This window comes from Giraffa tippelskirchi, chromosome 13 (genome assembly GCF_054371585.1).
Source record: "Giraffa tippelskirchi isolate mGirTip1 chromosome 13, T2T-mGirTip1v1.2.pri, whole genome shotgun sequence".
In the NCBI taxonomy this organism is placed as follows: Eukaryota; Metazoa; Chordata; class Mammalia; order Artiodactyla; family Giraffidae; genus Giraffa; species Giraffa tippelskirchi.
The window spans coordinates 111,644,674-111,669,909 of record NC_137287.1 but is presented as its reverse complement, the minus strand read 5'-3'; the positions used below and the strand labels follow the sequence as shown (position 1 = coordinate 111,669,909).

The following is a 25,236-nucleotide window of genomic DNA, read 5'->3' as shown; positions in this document are numbered from 1 at the left end:
AGGAGCCATCAGAAGCTGCGAGAGGCAAGAAAGCACGCTTCCCTGTGGCCCTGCTGACGCCTTGACTTCCAACTTCTAGCCTCTAGGATGGTGGGAGAACAACTTTCTGTTGTTTGAAGACACTTAACCTCTGGTAATTCGTTACAGCAGCCCTGGGATACAAACAGAGCCTCCACTCAGAAGCCGGATCGCCCTCAGCCTCTGTGTTTCATTCAATCTCAAAGCCCAGGAGAGAGAACAGTTGGCCTGCCTGGCTCAGGTGTGAGCCATCCCCTCCCCAACCCACCCCACCCCACCCAGGACCCCCAAGCTGGTATGGCTGGAAGAGGGAAGGGGCACACATGTGGGCTTCAGAGCTGCCCTAGTCCAGCATCCTTGATTGCATCGCTTTCCCCAAAGGGTATGAATTCACATCTCAAAGGTGAATTCACCTCTCCAGGTGTGCCTTAGAGTTCTGCAGCTTCTGCACACCCAGCTTTGCTTGGGGAAAGGCAGAGATGGTGAGGGTCACCTGGGTGGATGAAACAAAGCCCAAAATAAGCGGCACTCTGTTGGAAGACAGAATCAGGACTCAAAAGGCTTCTTGCAGCTTATTAAGCCAACAGGATGATGCCGAATGAGGATGATTGTCAAGGTCAACTCCTGAGTTCCAAGAGTCAATTTCACAAGGGAAATTTGGAGGAAGCCTAACAACAGCTCCTTGTAAAAGAGACCTAAAGGTTTTCTTTGACTCTGACTCGTCACTGGAATGAGTCAGTGCTGCGGGCTAGAGGGCTAAGAGCACAAAGAGAAGCAGAGCATCTTTGGCTGGGCTGGAGGGGTGATGGGCATTTGGGACTTCTGCAGCCAGAGACCTGAGAGATAAGACCGACTCCACCAGGAAAGGAGCAGGACAGCCTGACCAGCGGGCTGGGTTGCGGAGGGTTAGGGAGCAGAGAGGAGTTAAGATGCCTGGGGAGGGGTCAGCAGAGATATCAGATGCCCTGGGCACCTCCGGACAATGAGGCTTCTGGGAAGCAGAGCAAGCTCACAGGGACGGTCTGGGGCCTATTCCAAGGAGGTGGCTGCAGAGGTGTTGCTGGCGCGTCCCCAAACACGGTCATCTCGGCTTTAGAGCCCTGGATCGCGGTCCCCGGGCGCGCACGGGCTTTCAAGACGAGTGTGTCCCGCGGGTGGACGGCTTTTAGCCCCGCGCCCAGGCCGGTCCCAGGGGTCTGGCTCGACTTCTCCCCGCCACCGGGTGCACGCGGACGACGACGGTGGCAGATGGGTGTGTTTGGGGGGGCTTCCCCGGGGCGTCGACGACCTGCGCCCCTGCCACCCCAGGGCTGCTCCCTGCTTAACCTCTCGCTCGCGGGCGTTAGCCGGGAGCTGGGGCGGGGGGCTGGCGGCTGAGAGGGGGCCGGCGGAGGAAAGCGACGCGGCCCCAAGTTTATGCTAATCCGCGCAGAGCCCGCCTCCCGCCTCCCCTCGGCGGCCCCAGGCGCGAGCAGCGCCGGCCACTCGGCGGGACGCAGCCGCCTCGAAGCGCCAGGCACCCGGGCCAGCGAGCTCCGGGGGCCGCGACCGGCGGCGGGACCCGGACGGGCGAGCGGCGGGGCGGCGGGCGGACACCCGGCGGGGGCCCCGCGCGGGGCCAGGTGGAGACCCCGGGGGCCGCGATGGGCCGCCGCCGCCTGCCGGTCTGGCTGTGCGCCGTGGCGGCGCTGCTCTCGGGGGCGCAGGCCAAGGGCACCCCGCTCCTCGCGCGGCCCGCGCCGCCGGGTGCTTCCCGCTACAGCCTCTACACGACGGGATGGCGCCCGCGTCTGCGCCCGGGGCCGCACAAGTAAGCGCGGGCCGCGCCGCGGGCGGGAAGCGGGAGGGCTGGGCCCCGGGCGGCGATCCCACCTGCCCCGGGTCGCGCGCGCGGGGCTGCGGGGCGCCCCAGGGTGAGCCTTCGCCCGGCCGGGCGCCCCACGCTCCGGGGGGCTGCGGGGCTGGTGAAGGAAAATAAGCCGAGGGGGCCTGGCGTGGCGGCTGGGGTCCTGGCAGTGCCCGCGGAAACCTTTCCAGCGAAGTAACATTTTCCAGCTGCGCTGTGTGCAGACTCCGGGCGCAGCGGACCAGGTGGAGGGAGGGCGGACGGTCCGCGCGCGCGGAGCACGCGGGGCCACCCCCATCCCGCGCCGGGGCCTCTTCTCTCTCCGGCTGCCCCGCCAGGTAGGAGATGGAGCCGTGCGCCCTGCGGCTCGCCCTCTCCCGCGGTCAGCCTGGATCCGGGCAGCCCTTGAGCCCACATGTGGCTGGGCCGCAGAGCTGGTCAGGGGGCCCCTGGGTCCTGGGCCCGTGTTGTGGCTCCAGAGCTCTATGGGGTCCAGTCTGCAGGTGGTTGGCGTCTGCCAGGCAGCGGCCTTCCCTACCACAGCGTCTGGTCTTGAGTAGTTTCAGGTGAGTTAGGGGCTCTGCCTGGGGATGCTAGCTGAATGTGAGCTCCCGCTGAGTTTGAGCGGTATTATAGGAGGAGCACAGCCAGCCAGCCCATGGCTGACACTCGGTAGGCCTGGGCGCATCAGTGCTGGCTTCCTGGAGGAAGTGGTGCGAAAAGTGATCTGAGAGCAGGGAACCAGGAGATAACATAGAGGCAGGAAAATTCCAAGGTGGGATGTATTTCCCCAGGAGTCAATCAGGGGAGGAAAGGTGCGAAGTGTGATCTCAAAGGCACCAAGTTGGGACCTCAGAAGCTTCAATGCCAAGATAAGGAGCGAAGAGCCAGTGAAGGAGTTGGAGAGGGGTGGGGAGTGTGGCATGGGAAACCCAGGGTGGGCCTCTTCCCCAGGCCAGAAGGGTGGCTGCACTGGGCGCCTGGTTCAATATTGTACTTACATAGCCCAATGACCAACCTGACGGGGAGGCTGGGATCGGAGAAACCAGCAGTGGGGCTGGACCCAGGCCCAGGGCTCTGGATCCCACGAACAAGGATGGGCACAGAAGGGAATTCCCTGGTGGTCCAGTGGTTAGGGCTCAGTGCTCTCACTGCCCTGGCCCAGGTTTGATCCCTGGTTGGGGAACTACGATCCTCCAAGATGCTCAGTGGGACAGGAAAAAAAAAGAGGCAGAGAGATGAGAGCCTGGTCTCTTGCCAAGGTCCACAGTGGGGGAAGGGAGGAGGAGCAGCCTCAGGGGGCCTGGCACAGACCAGGTATTCCAAGGGTGCCCTATCCCCCTGCAGGGCCCTCTGTGCCTACGTTGTCCACAGGAATGTGACCTGCGTCCTACAGGAGGGAGCGGAGAGCTACCTAAAGGCTGAATACCGGCAGTGCGGCTGGGGGCCCAAGTGCCCCGGGACAGTCACGTGAGTGCACCCCCGTCCCACTCACTCAGGATCCCTGGGCACAAGCTCCAGGCCTGCCTTCAGCAGAGGGCAGCAGTTGGCTCCACCAGGGCTGCAACTCCTGGGACTCCAAAGGGCCTTCCCCTGTGCCCACACAGGAGGGAAAGAGGAGGCCAGTGGGGAAGAGGGCAGGCTCAGGCTGGAGCCCACAGAGGGTCCCAGGGGTGCAGCAGCACAAGGCAGAGGAGGGTGGGGACAGAGGAGAGCAGAGAGTCACACTGGCAATGGGTGATCCCAGAGGTGCCCCTGGGCAGACCCAGGGAAGGTGGTGCTGACCGTGGAGAAGGCAGGCCAAGGGTAGGAGGCTGGGAGCCCGAGTTCTGGGGCTTCGGCCAGATGGGTGGGCCGAGGACGTGCTGCACGCAGGCGTGACATGCAGGTCTGTACTTGGAGATGTTCAAACGTGTGTCTGAAAACAAGCCTGTTTGCTCCCACGTTGTCAGCAGGAGTGAGTCCCCATGGGGAGAACTCCCTTGCATCCCTGGGCCTCTCCGCTGTCCTCAGCATCAGAGGTGCCCTTCCGCCAGCCTCCCGGGCCAGAGCCGAATTCTCGGAGCAGGCCAGGGGGGAGGGGAAGGAACTAAGAGGCCCCCCAGGTAGGGAGTGGCCCCCAGGCAGTGTGAAGGGTTGTCTGCCCCGGCCTCTCTGCCCTGCCTCTCACCTACCCAGAGGGTAGGGGCTGGGTTTTGTCAGAAGTTTTCATGGTGCCTCCAAAGCCAGAGCTGGAATTTCCGATGGCAGGGTGAGCCAGAGGGGGGTCCAAGTGGTCTGGGGAGTCTGGGGGCTAAATTCCCACTAGTCTTTGGCCCCAGCCAAACAGTGTGGGGCGGGGCTTTGACCTGCCCCTTCCCTAAGGCATCTCGGAGCCTCTGGAAGGCCTGCTGACACGCCTCTGCCCTGTTAGCACAGAAAAGGGGGAGATACTGGTGGGGCAGTGAAGCTGGAAGACTTCTAGCCCTTCTGCCAGTGTCTTGAGAGCGGCCCTGGGTCCCAACAGGGGGCAGGGTCCCCTGCCCACAGACACAGAGCTCTGCCCTCTCCCGCCTCTGGCCCAGGTACCGCTCGGTGCTCAGACCCAAATATAAGGTGGGCTACAAGACAGTGACGGACCTCGCCTGGCGTTGTTGCCCTGGCCTCGCTGGAGAAGGCTGTCCCGAACACCTCACGGACCATGGGGACACACCACCTCAGCCGGAGCCTGAGACCCAGAGTCCCTCGGGGCAGGTGGGCCCAGGTCCCAGGCCCCTTCCTTCCAGCAGAGTGGCCCCAAGCCCCCACGGTGAGTCTGCCCACGGAGACCCCCACCAAGGTGATCAGGCTTCTGGGGACTGACCCAGGCTGGCGGAGCCCGAGCCGGGCAGGGGAGGGTGCATCTCACTCTGAGCATGAAGGTGATCCCCCCAGAGCACCCCCCTCCCACAGCTGAGGGGGGAGCCATGCCCAGCAAGGTCGGCTTAGAACAGAAAATCTCTCGGGCGTCTGGGCCATAGGACAAGCTGAGTGAGCTAGGCTAGTGATACTCCTGGGGTTCTCGCCTCCTCTTTCCCAGGAAGGAAAGGCCCAGGGCTGTTTGGTGAACGGCTGGAACGCCTGGAGGGTGACGTCCAGCGCCTGGCACAAGCATATGGTACCCTCAGTGGGCTGGTGGCCAGGCGTGAAGACCCCAGTAGGATGACTGCTGGCCCCAGGGCTCCTGCCGCTCCCGTAGGCTTTGGGGTCATCCCCGAGGGCTTTGTGAGCCCCCGAGATAGAGCTGGAAGACCGCTCACCCCACCCCTGGATGAGATCCTGAGCAAGGTGACTGAAGTGAGCAATACACTCCGGACCAAGGTGCAGCTGTTGGACAAGGTGCACGGGCTGGCCCTCGGCCACGAGGCTCACCTGCAGCGGCTGCGGGAGGCGCCCCCGACCCCCCTCACCTCCCTGGCACTGCTGGATGAGTACGTGGACCGACGGCTACACCGGCTCTGGGGCAGCCTGCTGGACGGCTTCGAGCAGAAGCTGCAGGGCGTCCAGAGCGTGTGCGACCTGCGTGTGCAGGAGGTGCGGCAGCAGTGCGAGGAGGGCCAGGCGGCCAGCCGGAGGCTGCACCAGAGCCTCGATGGCCGAGACCTGGCCCTTCGCCGGGAACTCTCACAGCTGGGTACCCGGCTGCAGGGCCTGAGTGTGGCCGGCAGGGGCAGCTGCTGCGGGCAGCTGGCCTTCATCAGGGCCCGCGTGGACAGCCTCGAGAGGAACCTGCAGGCCGTGATTGAGGCCCACCGGGGCCGCGGCGCCCCCAATGGGGATGACCTCACGCAGCTGTCTGCTGCCATGCTCGAGGGGGGCATGGATGGGCTGCTGGAGGGCGTGGAGACCACCAACGGGACAGGGGGTGGAACCAGGAGCTGCTGTCTGGGGACGGAGGAGGGGGGCTGGGATGCACGCGGCTTCCACACCACACTGGAGGAGCGTGTGCAGAGGCTGGAGGAACGCCTGGTGACGCTGGCTGGGGAGCCGAGCCGTGACCGCGCCCCTCCAGGCAGGCCAGCCCGGCCCCTCGTGCAGACAGAGCTGGCTGTGCTGGAGCAGAGGCTGGTTTCGCTGGAGACCTCGTGTACCCCCGGCACCACCTCCGCCGTCCTGGACAAGCTTGGGGCCGAGGTGAAGGCCTGGCAGAGCCGGAGCGAAGCCCTCCTACGCCAGGTGGCCAGCCACGCAGTCCTCCTCCAGCAGCTCAATGGCACCGTGGCCGAGGTCCAGGGGCAGCTGGCGGAAGCGACAGGCAGCTCCCTCCAAGGCGAGATCACCCTGCTCAAGGTCAACCTGAACTCTGTGAGCAAGTCGCTCACGGGCCTCAGTGACTCTGTCAGCCAGTATTCCGATGCCGTCTTGGCCGCCAACACGTCCCTGGACGAGCGGGAACGCAAGGTGGAGGCTGAGGTCCATGCCATCCAGGAGCAGATCAGCAGCCAAGGCTCACGGCTTCAGGCTGATCACAGGCAGGTCCTGAGCCTGCGGGGGGAGCTGGAGCAGCTCAGGGCCAGCATGGCCGAGGTGGCTGGTGGGCTGAGCCGCTGCCAGGACACGGCCCAGGAGCTCCGGCATGCGGTGGGCCACTTCGATCAGAGGGTGGCCCAAGTGGAAGGTGCCTGCAGGAGACTGGGCCTGCTGGCTGCGGGCCTGGACAGCTTGCCAGCCGAGTCGCCGGGGCCCAGGGAGGGCCTGTGGGACCATGTGGACCAGCTGAATCGCACACTGGCCCAGCACACCAAGGACATTGCCCGCCTCCGGGATGACCTGCTGGACTGCCGCGCCCAGCTAGCTGAGCGGGTGCGGCCAGGGCAGGCCAATTAGGTGGGCTGGCCAGGACACAAAACCCCTCGGATCCCACCAACCCTGGGAGCAGACCCTTCCCGCCCACCCCCCCCACACACACCAGCGCCCAGCCTTGCCCAGCGGTGTCTCCCAGCTTACCCTGGCCAGCGCAGATGCCATTTTGGAAGGGCCTGAAGGACAGTCTTGGTCCAGCTTCACCTGACCGTCTAGGCACTAAAAACGCACACTTGGTGTTGTACCAGCTGGACAATTCGGGGTCACGGTCAAGGCTGGTACTTCATGCCTCAAGGCTGGGGTGGCCCTAAGAGACCTCACCACCTAGTCTGCAAAGTGTTGTTCTGCAGACACCCTGGCCGGCATCTGCACACAGACCTCCAGGTCCCTGCTCAGACCACAGTCTCTGCAGCTCCTTTGGCTCAGTGACGACAGCTCCAGGCCTGCGGAGGCTTCTGGCCACCCTGTCCCTTTGGCTTCTCTTCTCGGCCATCTGGGCTCAGTTTCTTCAGGAAGGCGGTGCCCATTGGCACAGTCCTCCTACCTGGCAGCTTCATGGATACTGTTTCTGAACCGAGGAGGAGAGGTTTCCACCGCCAGCCCCCTGGCTCCTTCAGGACAGAATGGAAACACAAGGACTCGGCTAGAGCACTCTTTATTCCTTCTGATCCTCCCCCAAGGTGAGGGCTTAGGCAGCTGTGTTTTCCTGGCGGAAAGGATGTTTGGAGGCCCCTCCCACTGTTATTTATCCTTTTTTTCCCTTCCCTTCCCCAAAGATGTTTCTAGCGTACTCACTTGGTCCCCTGCTTTCCATTTGGGGGAAAATCCACCACCCTCCCCAGGTTAGAGCCTTTCTCCGGAGGGCAGCCCTCATGTACGTCATGGCCCGAATGAGGCCAGACCCTGGGCAGGAGGCCACGGCTGGAGAGCAAGGGCTCCAGGCCTAGTTTCCAACATCCTTGGAAAACCCCAGCCCTGTGCGGATGTTCACAACGGGGTGAGAAATTCAGGTATGACAACATGAGAACACAAGCGTTCGTCTGGCTCACATACCCCACAGAGACCCATCCCTGCTGAGGCTTCCAGCCTCGGTTTCCCCATGGGGGCCTGGGCGTCCCTGTGTTAGCTCGCAGCCCTGCCTTCTGCATTCCTGACATTTGGTGTTCTGCCCTCCACTTTGGTGCTGGGGGTGGCTGGGGTGGGTGGGTAGGGCAGGCCTGGATTAAAGCTTTTAGCCCGTCTAAAGGTCCTTTCTTCCCCAAAGATGGTGGGAGGGATGGTGGCAGTGGGGTGTCGGCCCTGCTTCCCACAGCCCCTCGGACAGAAACTCCTGCCACGGCTGTGTGGGTGGTGAAATGACCAGCAAGGGCTAGGGGAGCCCAGGCAGGTCATCCCCTGCCTGCCCTGGCAGAGTCTGGGGCTGTGTCCTCAGTGGAGGTGGGAGGAGGGGCCGGGTGCGTGGCATCTCCCTCCCCAGAGGCTGGTGGGTCCTAGCGCCTCTGGGGTCTGGATGGGCTGAGACACCAGGGCACCAGTGGGGGACCGCGGTGACATCTGGCTGGCTCTAGAGCTGTGGGAAGGGGCTGGGGCTATGGAGGATCTGGCTTCAGAGGGCACAGTGCAGGCTCCCCAAAGAGGGTTGGAAGACAATTTCTTCCCCGGATGGTTGGCCGCCATCACCCCTGTCCTGGGCATACAGGCCTCAAGGCTCAGAGGGGCCTCTCTCTAATCTCTGTCCTGTCAGGAGTTGAGGCCGGGTCCCAGGTGAGAGGTATAGAGACATCAAGGGTGTAGAGAACCCCTGCAAGGACCCAATCATTTCCTGGCTACAGGGCAGGGCCACGCCGAGGCCTGGAGCAGCAGCCCCCTTGCCCTCTGACCGTAGCTCAGCTGGCCAAGACCCGGGGACAGGAGAGACCACGGCCAGCAGCCCCCTCCTCCCCTTCAGCGGGTTGGCCAAGCGGCACTCGGCTTTCCGACCGCCACACCCTGGGACACGGTCAGTTCTGGGCTGGGCCAGGGTCGGCGGGCAGCTGGAGGCAGGCTCAGGCCAAGGCATCGAGGTCCACCGGGGCCAGTGGCTCCCGCCAGTAGCAGAAGTTGCTGAATTCAGGGTGGGCCAGGTCTGTGCTGGGGCCACGGGCCACGGGCGGGAAGAGGAGTTCGACCACCTCGCTGAGCCGCTCGTACCTGCAGGCAGGGCAGAGATGCAGGCAGAGATGCAGGTCTCCATCACGGCAGGTGGAGACCTTGTGTTTTGCCTGGGAGCCCTGGACCTGGGGCTGGGGGGGACGGGGGGGTGGTCCCCAAGGGCGGGTAGGTAGGTGGCACTGGGCCCTGGGGAGAGGGCTGGGGCGTGGGGGCACGTGGCAGAGCCTCACGTGGACTTGTGGTTCTTTATCAGCTCCTGGCTGAGCTCTCCCCGAGGGTTGACTGTGAAGATGCGGCAGGCAGGCAGGCCGACCTGCCGGTAGGCAGTGACATCCTACGGGGGATGAGGAGGGGTCAGGGGGTCAGGGGGCCGGGAAAGGTAGAGTCGGTGGCTCAGGCCCCCCCAACCCCCGCATCCCGAGGAGGGACACTCACATTGGGCCTGTTCCCAAAGGCAGCATAGAAGGGCTGTTCCTGGGGCAGAAAGAGCTGCTGGACGTCACTCAGGCAGGCGATCTTGAACACCTCTGGCTTCCTCTCTATCACCTCCCTGTGGCAGCCGGGGCCATGGGCAAGGAGAGGGTTAGTGGGCGACCCCGATGAGCAGGGTCAGGGGACGGCTGCAGGGTCTGACCCAGCGGACGCCCGACCGAGGCCTGACGCTGGCCCAGCCTGGCCAGGCTGGTGGTGGTGGGCCCGCACAGCCTCCCTGCCCCGCCCCTGCGGTGGGCTCGCGTCCCGCGGGGCGGTTACCTGTGCAGGGCGGAGAAGAGGCTGCTGGGGGACAGCAGGATGGGGCCCTTGGGGAGGCCGCAGCCCCTCTCGCTCACCCACTGCAGGTACCCCTTGGTGAGGTTGGCCATGCCGATGGCCCGTGCCGAGCAGTACAGGAACTTGTACCCGTTTCTGGGGGTGAGACACGGAATCAAAAGACCGGCTGAACCCACCCCGTCTTCGTGGCTTTGACCAATTCAGTGCAACCCTGGCGCCTCTGCCGGGCGGGGCTGAGGACGGCAGCTGAGCCAGGCCCGGGAGGCAGAAGGGACATGCACAGAGTCCCGAGGCCCAGGTGGACCCAGGCCCGGTGAGGACTTAGGCCAGTCTGTAGGCTTCATCTGCAGCAGGAAGGCCAGCAGCTAGACTCAGGCCCCGACCCTGGCCCCACGGGACGAGCCTTTCACAGGACAACTGAGGGCCAGCAGGTCTCCCCACTCCAGGGACCTGCCTCAGGCTCCTCCGCTGTGGGCCCCCAAGCCTGGCCTCCAGGGGCCGAGGCCAGGGTGGCCTCAGACATCTTGTCACTCCGTCCCTGGGGCCCCGCCCAGCCCAGGTACTCACAGGTGGATTTTGTGGTAGAGACTGGTGATGCCCTGATGCGTCCAGTCTTTCCCCAGTTGGGGCAGAATGTGGCCCAGAGCGTCTGACCTAGACCCACAGAGTTAAGTACCCGGTTACTCGGAGACAGCCCCACATGGCCCTCCAGCTCTGTGGGTGTGGCCCAGTGGGCCCCCACCCCCCCAATAGCCCACTGGGAGGGCAGGCCTCTCTCTCTCGCCCCCTCCCCTAGCACAGAGGGAGGCGAGTCCCCAGGCCCTCCCGGCCCACAGCTGACCCCGCCTCACTTGGTGATGGTGCCGTCGATGTCGGAGATGACCACCTTGTCGTCCCACTTCCACAGGTAGATCGTGGCCCTGCACCGGCAGGTGCCCTGGTACTGGGTGGTCACACTGAAGACCACGTCGTTGGCACCTTCTTGCAGGTTCAGGCGCCGCTGGGGTTGGACGGGGGGGAAGGGGGCCGTGGCTCAGCCGGACACTGTCCTTCCACCACCCACCCCCACACCATGGCCTTGCCTCTCCACAGGCCTCTTTCTCCTGTTCCTCCCAACTCAAGAACCTTCCTGAATGCATCCGAGGCAGCCGTGTGGGCAGCAGGTGGCCACAAGGAGGATGCGAGGGGCTGTTGGTGGGGTCTGTACAGCGCCGGGCACAGGAGCTTTGAAATGAAGCTCATGGCCCGAGCTGGGCCTGTGACCCCCGTCCAGGTTTCTCAGGTCAGCCTTGGGGCCGACACTGCTCTGGGCAGAGACACCTCACTCTGCAGAGGGGGCTCTGAGGGGATCTTCACTGGCAGCCCCCTGCCTGAGGCTAGGGTACCTGTGACATCTCCCCCCGAAGAGAGACCTAGCCCTGCCCTTGGTCCAAAGAGAAGAATCAGGGTCACAGCTTGTGACCTGGCTGATCCCCAAGCTGGGTGTGCACCCCTGGGAACCACACAGATGGTAGCTACTCTGTACCAGGCTGGCCAGACCCTCCTGGGCACCTCCCTGGCCAGAGTCACACTGGGAAAGAAAACACTCTTGTTACAGGAGACACGGTGACTCCAGGGTGTGACTTGGGGGCCTGGGGTTGCGAGAATTGGAGAGGCTGTCATCAGTGTTTGATTTCCTGTAGCTTCCAAAGGCAGAACCGGAGCCAGCCAACCCACTACAGGGACATTTTTTTTTAAATTGCTTTTGGTCCCGCTGCAGGGTATGTGGGATGTTAGTTCCCCTACCAGGGATCAAACCCGTGCCTCCTGCATTGGAAGTGCAAAGCCTTAACCCCTGGACCACCACCAGGGAAGTCCCTGCAGGTAGATATTTTAAGATTCCATACATAAGAGGGGGCTTTTCTAGCCAGAGTGTCCACCCAAGAATGGGCTTGTCTTCTCCCCACCTTTGGCCAGGGGTGGGAAGCAGTCCCGGCTGAGATGCCCCTGCGAGGTGGCTGCCACAGAATGGTGTTGCTAACCCACCAGTTTCTTGTCCTTCTGGGGAGATCAAGGCCAGGTCCCCACTTGGCTTGAAAAGGGACATTTTCAGAGTTTTCTGTCACTTGGGGTGTCTTGACCTCTTATTTCCCTAATAAACTCAACTTAAAGAAAAAAAAAGGGCTGGCATGTGAAGAAGTGGCACCGAGAGGCGTCCCCGGAGGAGGTATGCAGGGGCCGGCAGGGTGGCAGCTGCTGGGTGGTGGATTCCGGGCTTCGGCCAACACAAGCTGTTTCAGTCAGACCCTGCGGGCCCTGGGAACACAGTTCTCGCAGCCCCACCACCCCCACACTTGCACACACTTACGAGCTGACTGGAGGAGAGGCGGAGGGACTTCTTGTAGGCAGGGGCGTGGGTGGGGGGCGAGGGGGGTGGGGAGGGGGCCTCCAGGATGACGGGGCTGTCCAGGGTGTCGTCCTCGCTGCTCAGGGCTTCTGTCTTCTCCCTGCAGGCAGACCAGCTCTCATGCCACTTCCCCCAGGCCAGGCCTTCCCTCCTGTGGGTGCCCACCCCTCACCCAGGTCACAGGGAGCCTGCCACGTGTCCCTGCACCTCTAGAGACCCCTCTGTCTAGGGGCCACCCATTTAGGGGGTGGTGGCAGGCAGCAGGATGCAGGCCAGGGGTGTCTCCACCCAGAAAGGTGACTCCAGAAGAGCCGGAGCGGAGGCGCAGCCCAGGCCCCAGGGTGCTCTCCACGGCCAGAATGCTGAACCTGCTTCGGAGATGGTGAACTGAGAACTCCATCCTGGCCAATCCCACCTGCCATGGGAGCAGTCAGCCCGTCCTCAATCACCACCCCGCCCCCCACCCAGCCTTGGACACTCTGGGCCGCTTCAGACATGAGAAAAGGAAGCAAGGTCAGCCGGCCCCTGGGGGAGAGGGGATGCCCCACTCCTTCATAAGGCAGCCCCTTGTCCGGGCCGGGAGTCTGGGTACCCCTTCCAGCTCTGCCACTTCCTGGCTGTGAGACCTTTGGTGTATGTAGGTTTTCCCATCTGTGAAATGGGGACATGTCCCAGGAAAAAGAATGGGTGTAGAAGTGATTCTGTAATGACAAAGACCCATGGCAGGGGAGGGGTGCTGGCTCCATCCGCCCCCAACGGCCATCCTCCCGAGCTCCTGCTCCAGCTGCAGAGTCCCAGCCACAATATCCGACTTACCCCTGCTGCTCCCGCGCTGTGGTTTTCTCCCTCTGGGCGCTGCCCTGTAGGGGGGATATCCATCTAGTGAACCCCTGCTCTTTGCCCATGAGGGCCCCACTCTGGGACCATGATCACCCACCTCCTTGGCTGGGAAATCCCTGCGTCGCCAGGAAAACCACCACCGGCCTCCCTTCCGGGGCATTTTCGCCTTCTCCAGCTTGTCCACGGTGCTCTGCAGGCAGAGGAAGGCCACTGGCGTTTTCTCCTGCCCCACACAAACCCACCTTACCTTGCCCTTGGGACCTCCATGAACCCGGAGTCTGGGGCTGACCCTAGAGCAAGGTGCTATCAACATGTGGAGGCTAAGGAGGCCTACTCACCCCCATCTTGGGATTTTGAGCAATGAGTCTAGGAGATAAGCGTGGGAGAACAAAGGCCACTTCTGCCTGCCTCCACCCCACCCCAGCTAGAGCTGATCCCCTAGCTCTAGCCCAGCCTTGGCCTGGCTTCCAGATCTCGTGAATCAAGATCTACTACTATCAGCTCCACTCTAGTGGCTGAAGGCAGTGCTTTGGGAGTTTCTCAAGATCTGGTTCTCCCTGCATGATGCCACCAAGTGGCGGCAGGGACAGTCTCTAGTCAGTACCACCCTCACCCGCCAAGACCAACATGGGCAATTCCTAAGGTCAGTGATCTATCCCCTGAGCAGCCTCCTTCTCTGCACACGTGACCATCATTGTCTGGTGGGGACAGGACGATCCTGTGAAAGACTCTGATTAGGTTTGTGCTAGGTAATCCCAGGGAGAGCTCAGCCCAGGCCCACCTAGGAGACTTATCAGCTTCCTGCAAATACAGAATGGAGAACCCAAGTCAGGAGGACAAGAGCCAGGGTGTCCACCAGGGCAGGGAAGAGGCTGGGGCTTCCCAGGTCACGCTAGTGGTAAAGAACCGGCCTGCCAACACAGGAGACGTAAGAGATGCGGGTTCGATCCCTGGGTTGGGGAGATCCCCTGGAGGAGGTCATGACAACCCACTCCAGTATTCTTGCCTGGAGAATCCCTTGGACAGAGAAGCCTGGCAGGTTATAGTCCATGGGGTTGTGCAGAGTCAGACACAAGTGAAGGGACTTAGCGCCCACCACTTGGGCTGGTGGAGTTTCTCCTAAGTGGTGAGTTTGTCCGGGTTAAGGTGAGGAGAGTCAAGCTGGGGGCTGGGGGAGACCCTCTCCCTTCCCACAGGCTCTGGGGTTCCAGCTTAGCCCTACAGCCAACCAGAGGACAGAGCTGAGTGGCACCAAAGGGAGGCACCAGCTGTCAACATCAGGTCATTTGGGCAAGCCTAACCAAGCCAATAAGGGCGGGCCAGACAGGGTGGGGCCCTGGACGGCTCCCAGAGGGGCAGAAGGAGTGGGTGCAGGTCAGCCTTGTGCGGGGTGGAGGTTCTGGGAGGGACTACAGAGGCTGGTCCTTCCACCTCTGAGCATCCGCACAGGCTGTTCCCCACCCCTCACTTACTCACCCTTCAGATCTCAGCAGACCCCCTACTGGAGGCTCTCAAAGAACCCCAGACCACTCCTTCCCTCTATTCACAGTTGAACTGTATTCTCATTTGACTGAGTCTCTGGTTAACTATCTCCCTATGAGGGTGTGACTCTCCCTGGTCCGGGCCTGGCACATAGTAGGTACTCAAAAACTGTGTGTGGATAAAGCAACACCCCAAGCCCAGCCTGGAGAGGGTCTCTGGGGAAGGTGAGGGGTGGGACCTCCACCTCCCAAGACTGTCTCTCAGATCCAAAAAGCTCCTGCTGAAGGCACGTCCCTGTTGCCTCTGGTTTGCCCTGAATTCATCTGAAGTCCAAATCCATTCCAAATGGACTTAGCCATGGCAGGAAGCCAGGGAGAGGGGGGTACTTCGCCCACACAGCCAGGTTTCTTGGGCAAGGCTTCAGGGAGCTTGGGTCTCTCCTCCTAGAGTGGGTCCTGCTGCCCGTCAGCCCCAGGCCCATCTCTGCCCACCCTACCCTTCCTTGCCAAGGGGCTCCTACCCCAAGGCTATGGCCACTTCCCCCAGGAGATCCAGGGGTGCTCTAACCATTACCTTGGGCAAGTTTTTCTGAAAGGCTTGCAGGGACAGGATCATGGGGGCAGCTACAGCCCAGTTATAATGTCTGCAGAGAGAGATGGGGTATCAGGGCCGTGGAGGAAGGGGCGACCCAGTGGCCCAGGCCCAGTACCCACTGCTTGTGGATCTTCACCACGAGGTTCGGGTCGTCCAGCAGGCCGGGGTTTTGGGCAAGGTCCTGGTAGGAGACCATGTGCTGGTTGAACTTCTCTGGGTGCAGAGGCAGAAAGCGAGAGGTGAGGCTGACGTCCCGTGTGACCCACTGTCCCTGCGCCTCCCGGCTGCCCCATCTCTGCCCCTGGGGCCTCCTGCAGCTTGACGAGAGCAGGGCTCCTGGCTCCCCAGGGCTCTGGCATCTGCTGGTGACACCCCAGGCCGTCCTGGAGTCACAGCTCAGCATCACTTAGCATTGGCTTCACGGGGTCTTGGGGATGCCCAGCACTTGCTGGCCGAGGGGGGGCTCCACGAAGCCTCATGCACACCTCCGCTGCCCACCTCAAGGGTCTTGCCTCCCTTCTCCCGTCCTCTGGGCTCAGTGACAGCCCTCGGGAAGGCAGGGGCCACCACCGAGCATACCCACGGAGACGTCCCTGCTGTCGGCCAGGCCCCCACAGAGGGACAGCGCCACTGTGTCTTCTGTGTCCGGAGTGGGCTCTGGCTCCTGCTCAGGGTTGCAGTCCCCCAGGGGCTTCAGGCTGTCAGGCGCACTCCACTTTCTGGCCCCCAGCCCGCCGTTGCTGGGGACGAAAGGACCAACAGGGACGTGAATAGAGGAAGAGGAGGCTGGGAGGAGGGCCTGGCCCCTGCTAGCCGACCCCTGGCCCCACGGGCCTCGATCCCAAGACACCCTGGAGTCCAGAACCCGGGCACCTCTGAGGGAAGTAAAGGGCTGCGTTCTCAGAGTCCAGGGAGGGCAGGTCATCCAGGTAGATGTCACTGGGGCCCAGGTGCTGGCTTCTCTTCAGGGAACCTGGCGGGAGAGGAGGGGGCATCTGTCGGCCTAACCCAGCGAAGTGGACTCTTGGGAGCATCCTGTGTCCCCTACCCCTGAGCACCACAAGGTGGCGCTGTCTGGTTCAGGCGTTAACCCTCTGCCAGGCTAGGACGGTCCCAGGTCAGCACTGGGCAGTAAGGTAGCTGCTGGCCATATGAGGCTATGGGATATACTAAAACGTGGCGTGATGAAGATATGGAATTTTAAGTCTTATTTAAATTTTTTTTTTTTGCCACGCCACAGAGCATGTGGGATCTTAGTTCCCCAACCAGGGACTGGATCCTCACCCCCTGCATTGGAAGTGGGGAGTCTGTACCACTGGGCCGCCAGGGAAGTCCTCCAAGTGTTACTTAATTTTAATTTGTGGCTTCCTGGGGGCTCAGACGGTAAAGAATCTGCCTGCAGTGCAGGAGACCAGGGTTCAATCCCTGGGTCGGGAAGATCCCCTAGAGAAGGGAATGGGTTACCCACTCCACTATTCTTGCCTAGAACCCCATGGACAGAGGAGCCTGGCGGGTTACAGTCCATGGGGTTGCAAAGAGTCGGACATGACTGAGCAACTAACACTTTCACTTTCATTTTTAATTTAATTTTAAATAGCCACATGTAGCCAGTGACTACCCATGTGGACAGCTCAGGAGCCAATTTCCTCTCTCAACACTCTCCCTGGCCTTGCTTAAGACACACCATCTGTCTCGGTTCCTAGACACGAAACCTCTCTCCCTCCTCATCGCCATGCTATCCCTCTGCCTAGAATTCTCTTCCCCTGGCCCTTACTTGGCTGGATCTTTATGGTCCACGTCTCAGCTCAGCCATCAACCGCTCAGAGAGGCCTTCCCTGGTCCCATGATTTAAACAGCCCCCGTCCCAACCAATGATTCTCTCTGGTATGTGCCACGTTACAGTCTCCCTGTTTTACGCCTGTGTCATCTGTCTGCCCCATGGGACTGTGAGTCCCACAAGGAGGGCTGGGCCAGACACAGTGCACACAGTAGGTGCTTAAATGTGCTTGAAGTCCCGGAGTCCACCCAGGGGATACCCTGAGGCCAGGGAAGCAGTGGGAAGGGTCCGGCCATCACTCACCTTTCCTCTGGGAGACCCCCTCCGGCTTGCGGGTGTGAGCAGGGTCTTCCAAAGCAGCCCAGCTCCACGATTTGGAGGGAGGACGGGGCCCCGTGTCCCCCGAACTCTGAGTCTTGGTTTCCTCCCTCTCAGGGGCAGAGAGAGGGGGCCCCGCCAGAGCAGGCACCTCCGTGTCAGGCTGAAGAAGGTCAGTGCCAGCCCCTGTCTGCAGGATTGAGGGTCCCGAAGGGTCCATGCCAATCACAGAGGCAGAGGGGGTGCTGGGCCCCTCCTTAGGCGGAGAGGCTGTCCTGGAGTTGGCATCAGCGACCACTGAGGACTCGGGCCACTCAGCTTTGCCCACCTTCAAGCAAACAGAGGGGGGACGATGGGGACGGGGCAGGGCCTGCTTCCCACACCTCGCAAGGCCTCAAGGAGGTTGGGCCAAGTCTCAGTCACTCGGGTCCTGACCTGCAGGGGCCATGGAGCCCCTAAGAGGTAAGGCTGGGGGGCTGACACAGGGGGGACTCACCTTCGGCAGCCTCCCCCAGGCCCACTGCATGTGGGACTCTGCTCTCAGGGGGCTGGGTTCAGGGGTCCGAAGTTCCAGCTCTGAGTCACTCTTGGGAGATGTTAGCTCACCCGGCGAGAGGCTGCAGGAAGCAAGAACTCAGGGGCCCCCAAGCCAGCCAGCCACCCCCTGCCACCCTCTCCAGCCTGGGAACTTTTTTTTTGCAATATGTATTTATACCTGTGTTAGATCTAGAATATATAAACAACATATAACTATATAAAGAACTCCTGTAAATCAACAATAAGAAGGCAATCCAGTTTAAAAAAAAAAAAAACAATGGGCAAAGTTGTGATTTCTTTTTTTTTTGGCTGTGTGCCGTGGGAGATCTTAGTTCCCCAACCAGGGATTGAACCCACACTCCCTGCACTGGATGTATAGAGTCTTAACCACTGGGGCACCAGGGAAGTCCCAGGTTGTGACTTCTTGATGGGTTTAGGGGTTCCATTAAGGGTGTGAAAAGGCTTTAGAACTCGAGGGGGGTGATGGTTCTACAACATCGTGAGTATACTAAATGCCACTGAATTGTGTCCCTTAAAATGGCTGATGATGAGTTAGTCGCTCAGTCGTGTCTGACACCATGGACTCTAGCCCACCAGGCTCCTCTGTCCACGGGATTTCCCAGGCAAGGAATACTAGGGTGGGTAGCCATTCCCTTCTCCAGGGGATCTTCCTGACCCAGGGATCGAATCCGGGTCTCCTGCATTGCAGACGGATTCTTTACCACCTAAGCCACCAGGGAGTTATTTAAAATGGTTAAAATGATAAATTTTATATGTTTTTTCTATTCAACTTTTTGGCTGCACCGTTCAGCATGTGGGATCCTAGTTCCCCAACCAGGGATCAAACCCGTGCCCCCAGCCTTGGAAGTGTGGAGTCTTAACTACTAGACCACCAGAGAAGTCCCATGTGTATTTTACTGCAATAAAAAAAAAAAAATGAGCAAGACAAGTGAATATCAACACTTTACACAAAAGATATACAGGCTGGTAAATGCAATAAGTATGTTCCGTGTCATTATTCATCAGCAAAATGTAAATGGAGACCTCACTGAGACCTTGGCTTTGAGTCTCTGCCTGTAGCCCACCTGGACACTCACCTGGCCTGGGGGTGCCACTCGCCGTCAGAGTAGGGGTAGATGTCTTTGGGCTCTGGTGAGGACTCCCCTTCTGGATGGATGCTGCTGAGGGGGCCACAGGAAAATAAATGGTCACTGACAGGACAGGTACCCTGGGCAGGGCATGGAAGCCTGGACATCACTGAGGAAGTAAAGCAACTAAAGCCCAGAGAGGTCAAGGACCTTGCCCAGGGTCACAGAGCATTGGCAGAGGAAATTGAACTTGAACCCCAGGTGGCGTGCCCACAGCCTCAGCCCCCTACATACCCTGGGGGCTCTGGCCTTGGCTTTCCCAGCAGGGAGGGCTCACTCTCAGCGCCTGCCTCCAGCTCCTCTGAACTGGAATCGGCTGCCACCGCGTCCTCCTTCCGCTTGGCTTTCCTCCTGCGCCGCTTCTTCTTCCGCCCGCTGGAGGCCGTGCCCGCGATGCTGGTGTCAGGCTCACTGGTGGTGCCCAGCTGGGAGTCCGAAGGGACCCCCGCCAGCCCCCCCCAAGGGATGGGTGACGTGCAGAGGCGGGGAGGCACGTCTTCCTGTGGACAAACCGGGAGCAGGGCTGAGGGGGCGGGAAAACAGGCCTGGAGGCTGGACAGGGGCGGCGGCAGCATGGCCTTGTGACCTGCTGGCCTCCGAGTCCCCTCATGGAGGTAGAGCAGCCCTAATCCCAGGGGTGCATGCTCTCCTGACAGCCCACCACAACCACACGGTCCAGAGAGGAACCTGGGCACGGCCTCTCATCTGCCCTGCCCATACCTACCACAGCAGACACCCACTTCTTCTCTGAGACTCATCCAGGTATCCCCTCCTCCAGGAAGCTTGCCCTGACTTTCCTCAGCCTCTGTTCCAACCCCCTTCGCCTCCTTGGCCAAATAGTTCCTTCATCTGTCGTTCACATGTCTGTCTCCCAGGCTAGCCTGGGAGCCTTCTTTTCAGGCAGGGGTCACCCTTCATCACTACAGTGTCTGGCACATAGTAGGGGCTCAATTGAAGTTTGTCAGACACTTTAAACACCTCCACTGGCTTCTGCTGGGCCCTGCCTCCCTTCTGCAAACACCCCTCTGCTCCTCCCTTGCCCCCTCACGCCCATGTCCCAGCTGCCCTCAGCTGGCACCAGACCCAGAACAAGCCATCATCTTATGCTGTGTAGCCCCGGCCACTGCTCAGCACCCTCCTCCTCTCCAAGGCTGCTCTGGGAGGGCCTCCTTCCCGCCCTTCAGGGGCCCAGCTCAAGTGTCCTCTTCTGAGAAAACTTCCCCGGAAGTAGCAGAGCCCTTCCTGCCCCTCACCCTCTTCCCTCCCCCATCCCTCCCCATCGCCCCACCCCATTCCCTCCCCCATCCCTTCCCATCACCCCACCCCCATCCCTCCCCCATCCCTCCCCACTACTACCTTCCCCCATCCCTCCCCCTCATCCCACCCCCTTCCCTCCCCCTCGTCCCACCCCCTTCCCTCCCCATCCCTCCCCCTCACCCCACCCCTTCCCTCCCCCATCCCTCCCCCACCCCCATCCCTCCCCAGGCTCCACCAGCACATTCTGATGCCCCTGCCTCAGACCCTCACGGAAGGTAGGGGAGTGTCCTCCACACAGGGGGGTCAGTGACAAATCCCCAGGCCCCGCCCAGAGGGGACCCCAGTGAAGACACACTCACCTCATCGCTCTCCAGCTCTTGGACAAAGAAGGCCTCCCCGCTGTCCCCCAGCTTCATGTGCAGGTCCACTGGCTCCCCATTGATCTCGATGTCCACCTGTAATGGGGCGTGGTGGGGCGGGGGGCCCCGCTGTTGTCCTCCACTCCCACCTCCGGTCCACAGGCCTCCCGGCTGGTCCTGGGGACACAGGCTGCCTGCTGCCCCAGCGCACTGCACTTTCTGGATCTCTCTCTTCCCTCCGTCACCTTGGGGCGCCCCCTGTTCCCCACTCCAAGGGTTGAGAGTCACTGCTCACCATCTCCATATTCTTGTTTATGCCTTGGTTTTTGTGTTCCTCTCTCTCCCACAGCCCATAAGCACTAGAACATGATGTGTTTTTTTTTTAATTTTTTGGCCACCCCATGTGGCATGTGGGATATTAGTTCCCTGACCAGGGATTGAACCCATGTCCCTGCGCTGGAAGGGTGGAGTCTTAACCGCTGGACCACCAGAGAAGTCCCAGAACATGATCCATCTTGTCACTGGTGGTCCCCAACTCCCAGGAGCGCACCTGAACAGTTGTGCATGACATGAACAGTGGTAGGAATGACCCTTTCCTGGGCACTCTCTAGAGTGTGTTATATAGACCATCTCGTTTAATCTTCACGACAACCCCTGGCCATAGCTCGCATCATCATCCCCACTTTACAGATGAGGAAAATGAGGCTCAGAGGGGTTAAGCAATTTTCTGGGAAGTAGCCAAGTGAGGCTATGAACCCAGAAAGTCTGAGTCCACAACCCAAGCCCTTAACCAGTCAGCTACACTATCTCCCGAAAGGCTACACTCTCCTATTAGGATTTGGGAAAGTCACCCCATTGTGAAGGGGGTTTGGGCTCACCAGACCAGAACTCGGTGTTAACAAAAATCTGTCATGTTCGCCTGAGCCCCGCGAAGGACGGAGCTGGTCTCCTGGGGGAAGGAACTAATTTGTGAGTAACTTCCCCCACCTCTCCTCAGTGAGCTCCGAGTTCATCATCAGGGAGATAAGAATGTACCCATTCACACAGGTGAAGTGACTTACCAGGAACACACAGGTAAGGTCTTAGGAAGCTGGAGCTGGGTCTGATGGCCCCAGTAGGGAAGCCTGCCCTGATATGCTGCTTCCAGGGGAAAACAGGGACCCTTCTGGACCTGAAGCTCCAATCCAACCCCAGGAAAATACAGGAAAAAGGGAAGCCTGTCTGAAGGACGCATCGCCACCCCAGGGAGGTCTGGGTCCTGTCCTGGGACCGCAGTGGCCGTCCTGGCTTCCAGAGCCCACCCTGCACCCCTCGGGGGCCCTTTTCCTGGCCAACACTCACCACCTTCTCCCGGGAGCGCAGGACGCCCAGCTTGCCAAAGCGCACGTGGAAGGGTGAGCATCGGAAGGAGCCATCCACCTGCCTCACCACCAGCACGTCGATGCCCCCGCTCAGCGTGGCCGGGTTCAGGCCCCGGTACAGGCCCTTCACCGTGCCGAACACGGTCTCCGCCAGCTGCCCCATGTAGTTCATGGCTGTGCTGGTGAAAAAAGTGGAGGTGCTGGGCCCACCGCCCTTCTGGGGAAGGCCCCGCAGCCTGACCCCCCGGGACCTACCTCAGGCTTCCGGCATGTGGTCCTCGGAATCCTCGGAGTGCCTCCGCAGATGGGCAGCCGTGATGGGCTGGGGGGTGTGCCTGAAGACGTGGGTTCTGATCCCAACCAGCCGTGGGGCCACCTCCCTTCTCCAAGTGCGATGCTCACTTCTGTCAAATCGGGGCACCAGGTAAGGCCATCCAGGGCGCCGTAAGCAAGCCTCTAAATGCCATGAGTAATCATGACCACAGTGCCCAGTGGCAGGGCTCCTGTCGTCTTTACGACAACCTGCCAGGCTGGCCGAGGGGGTCATTATCCCTGTTTACAGACCAGCCAGGCCGAGACTCAGAGAGGCGGAGTGACTTGCTCATGATCTCACTACTTGTCAGGAGAGGAGCCAGGATTCACTCCCAGGCCTGGGTGATTGCAGAGCCCTTGGTGTGAACCCCTGGGATGGCCTGACTGTGGGGGCAGGGAGAGGGCAGGCACCCCACATTAGGGTACAGTGAGGGGCCAGCCTCATGGTAGATCAGGCCCAGGGCCCCCATGGGTCACATGGGACAGTCCCAGGCAGAGGGGAGAACGGGGCCTCAGTTTTCCCATCTGAGAAATGGGTTCAGCTGTCTTGCTGCCTCCTGGTGCTAGGAGTTGAAAGGGACCTTGCTGGGCCATTGTGGCTAGTGTGGGGTGGACCAAGGGTGGAGGTAACCCTGGTACCCAAAGCTTTGCTCAGTTCTCAGAGGCTTGCAGTAAGGCATCCCCCACAGCTGGGCCCAAACTACAAAATTTAAAGCCCAAACTCCTAAATTCTTCCCAGTTTCCCTGGGACATGTGGGAAGCCTGTCCATAGCCACAACCTGATCCCAATGTCTCTAAGTCCTAGTTCTCAGCCCTGACCCCACTCCTCAGACCCACATTCAGGCCTTGGGCTGGCTCCTGGCCCATCACAGCTGTTCCTTCTTCTTCCAGCTAAACTGGTCCCTCAGGCTCTCACACCAGGCAGAGCTGTGTCAGCCAGAGGCAGGAGCCGTAGCAGCTGCGGAGAAGAGCCGGGGCTATAATGAGAGCCACCTCCACGTTGGCCTGATGCCCACTCCCGCCAGCTTCAGCTCATCACTCCTTCCCTGCTGGCCAATGGCAATGGGCGGTATACCCTTCTGGCTTCCAGGACCCAAACCATCCCACCTTCACAGGGCACTTCCCTCTGATTCCGCATCCTCCAGGCAGACCTGCCATGCAAGGTCACCAGTCAAACAAGTCAAGTGACTTATCTGAACCCTATGAAGCTAGCAGGCCGTAGATGGGGGGAGGGAGTGATGACTCATATCCTGGTTTCCTGATTCCATACCATGGTTCCTTCCCCTCTGTGGTCCCCAAACCACACCACAGTCATCTACAATGAGGGCCACCCTCTCTGCACAGCCCTATAATGCCTCACCAAAATCCAAAATGTGCTGCTCCAGGGCCCAGCATCACCTGGGAGCTGGTTAGAAACAAAGCTTCAAAAACATAACGTCCCATGAGAATTGCTAAAGTGAAAAATTGGGATAAAAACGAAACTCTCTGGACGCCTAAAATGTCACTCAAATTGAACACATCTTTTACCTGCAAGGCACGCCTGCTGTGTGGTAGGTGAAAACTACCTCTTTGGTTTCTCCATCCTTCACACTAAAGTACAAATATGGGAGACCCACTGACAAAGAGAGACATGTGGTGGGCAGGGCTCTAGATCACTGAGCCCAGGAAAAGCAGAGAAGACTCCAGAAGCTTCTAGAAATATAAAGGACCAAGCATCGGCTTCCCCGGTGGCAAAGAGTCCAGCAGTTAAGAATCCTCCATTGTCACCTGGCAATGTAGGGGACATGGGTTCGATCCCTGGTCCAGGAAGATTTCACATGCCGTGGAGCAACTAAGCCCATGCATCACAATGACTGAGTCAGCACTCTAGAGCCTGGGAGCTGCAACCACTGAAGGCTGCGCGCCCTAGAGCCCGGGCACTGCAACGAGAGAAGCCAGCGCTATGAGAAGCCCATGCACTGCAATGAAGAGTAGAGCCCACTCAAAACTAGGGAAAGCCTTCGCAGCAAGGAAGACCCAGCACAGCCAAAAATAAATAAATGAGTATATAATTTTTTTTTTTTTAAAAGGAGCAAGCAGGGGAGGGGCACCCAGGGAGTGGGGGCAACGTTCTGCCCTGCACAGAGCAGAAGAGCCGGGTGGTGGGTGGGCGGGTACGGGGCACAGGAGACAGGCTCAGCTCCACCTGCTACTGGGTTTCTCAATTTTACCACCACTGCTGTTTGAGGCTGGAATAATTCTTTGTTGTGGGGTTGGCGGGTGGCTTGTAAGACGTTTAGCAGCATTCTTGGTCTACCCACTAGATGCCAAGTGGCACCCTCCCTCCTGACAACCAAACTGTCTCCAAATTGTGTCAAATGTCCCCTGGGGGACAAAACTGCCCCCCGTTGAGAGCCACTGAGGGAGGAGAAAGCTGAGCGGCAGAGGGGGCACCCGGGTCCTACTCTGATCCACTCATGGGATGTGGTCCTGCAAGTAACTTGCTGGCCTGTTTCCCCTTCTATGATACTCGGCCTGGATTTCTCAGACTTTCTCAGCTCTAATGTCATGCGTGCCTAGAATTCATTCCTCTCCTTGCTCCTCCGCTCATGAGTGGGTGCCCCATCTCTGTCTGCTCAGTATTTTGGAGGGGAGGGGGAGAGTCCTGTGTGTCAAGCCCTGGGCTCCCTCCCTTCTACCTGCACCCATTCCTGAAGACACCTCCTGTCTCCGGGACCAGCTCTGCCTTCTTGTTCTGCTCTGGACGGAGGAGAGCTCTGCTCGGCTCCCCTATACTCCCCTTTACCCCCAAACTCACAGGTCTAAAACCAAACTTGTCCCCTTCCCCTGGGAACTTGGTCAGCTGAATTCCTCCAAAGACTCATGGCTACCCCTCCCTCCCAAGGCCTCTGAATCCTATTCCCCAATTTCCTGCTCATCTGGCCCCCTCTTTTCTGCTGTCCTAGAGCGAGGCTTTATGACCAATGCCCAGATCTTAGAGGGCAGCAGGCAGTGTGGTTAAGGCACCAGACTGTCTCTCTGACCCTTACTAGCTGTGACCCTGGGCAAGTCGCTTCACCTCTCTGAGCCTCAGCTGCAGCCTCCTAAATGGGAATAACACAGGGATGCCCAAGTAACTCATGACATAACTGGTATAAAGTAGCAGCAGGCACTGAAAGCCCACCCACACCACTTATCAGTTGCAGCATTGTTTTTGGAATCATGACAGTCCTCACTCACTCAGGCTGGTGCTGAGGGCAGGACAGGTCAGACTCCAAT

The 25,236-nt window shown here is 60.3% G+C and overlaps 2 protein-coding genes across 24 annotated transcripts in view; one reads left to right on the top strand and one right to left on the bottom strand.

Annotated features, from left to right (window-relative positions):
- The first annotated feature begins 1,514 nt into the window (after positions 1-1,514).
- EMILIN3 (elastin microfibril interfacer 3) lies at positions 1,515-7,930 on the top strand. 2 transcript variants are annotated; one of them, XM_081556946.1, is made up of 4 exons: positions 1,515-1,828; positions 3,212-3,334; positions 4,429-4,652; positions 4,923-7,930. In XM_081556946.1, the coding sequence occupies exons 1-4, from the start codon at positions 1,662-1,664 to the stop codon at positions 6,707-6,709; spliced, it is 2,301 nt and encodes a 766-aa protein (XP_081413072.1). In that variant the 5' UTR covers positions 1,515-1,661; the 3' UTR covers positions 6,710-7,930. The 2 variants fall into 2 exon arrangements, with proteins under 2 accessions (XP_081413072.1, XP_081413073.1); XM_081556947.1 differs by lacking the exon at positions 1,515-1,828 and adding an exon at positions 2,211-2,430.
- Positions 7,325-25,236, bottom strand: part of LPIN3 (lipin 3) — a 24,871-nt gene continuing 6,959 nt past the window's right edge. For 2 of the 22 annotated variants that reach the window (XM_081556927.1, XM_081556926.1), the window contains 21 exons: positions 22,816-22,936; positions 21,922-22,070; positions 21,647-21,845; positions 20,306-20,401; positions 18,924-19,189; positions 18,639-18,722; positions 17,501-17,621; positions 16,990-17,332; positions 15,783-15,882; positions 15,489-15,649; positions 15,029-15,122; positions 14,889-14,958; positions 12,931-13,023; positions 12,810-12,853; positions 11,955-12,093; positions 10,459-10,607; positions 10,175-10,261; positions 9,590-9,742; positions 9,272-9,386; positions 9,067-9,170; positions 7,325-8,875 (listed from right to left, as the gene is read on the bottom strand). In XM_081556927.1, the coding sequence (XP_081413053.1) occupies positions 8,731-8,875; positions 9,067-9,170; positions 9,272-9,386; positions 9,590-9,742; positions 10,175-10,261; positions 10,459-10,607; positions 11,955-12,093; positions 12,810-12,853; positions 12,931-13,023; positions 14,889-14,958; positions 15,029-15,122; positions 15,489-15,649; positions 15,783-15,882; positions 16,990-17,332; positions 17,501-17,621; positions 18,639-18,722; positions 18,924-19,189; positions 20,306-20,401; positions 21,647-21,838 (2,556 nt within the window). In that variant the 5' untranslated portion in view covers positions 21,839-21,845; positions 21,922-22,070; positions 22,816-22,936 and the 3' untranslated portion in view covers positions 7,325-8,730. Of the gene's footprint in view, positions 8,876-9,066; positions 9,171-9,271; positions 9,387-9,589; positions 9,743-10,174; positions 10,262-10,458; positions 10,608-11,954; positions 12,094-12,809; positions 12,854-12,930; positions 13,024-14,888; positions 14,959-15,028; positions 15,123-15,488; positions 15,650-15,782; positions 15,883-16,989; positions 17,333-17,500; positions 17,622-18,638; positions 18,723-18,923; positions 19,190-20,305; positions 20,402-21,646; positions 21,846-21,921; positions 22,123-22,815; positions 22,937-23,085; positions 23,130-25,236 lie in introns of all 22 variants that reach the window. The other 20 variants (XM_081556922.1, XM_081556930.1, XM_081556931.1 and 17 more) reach the window with 19 other exon arrangements.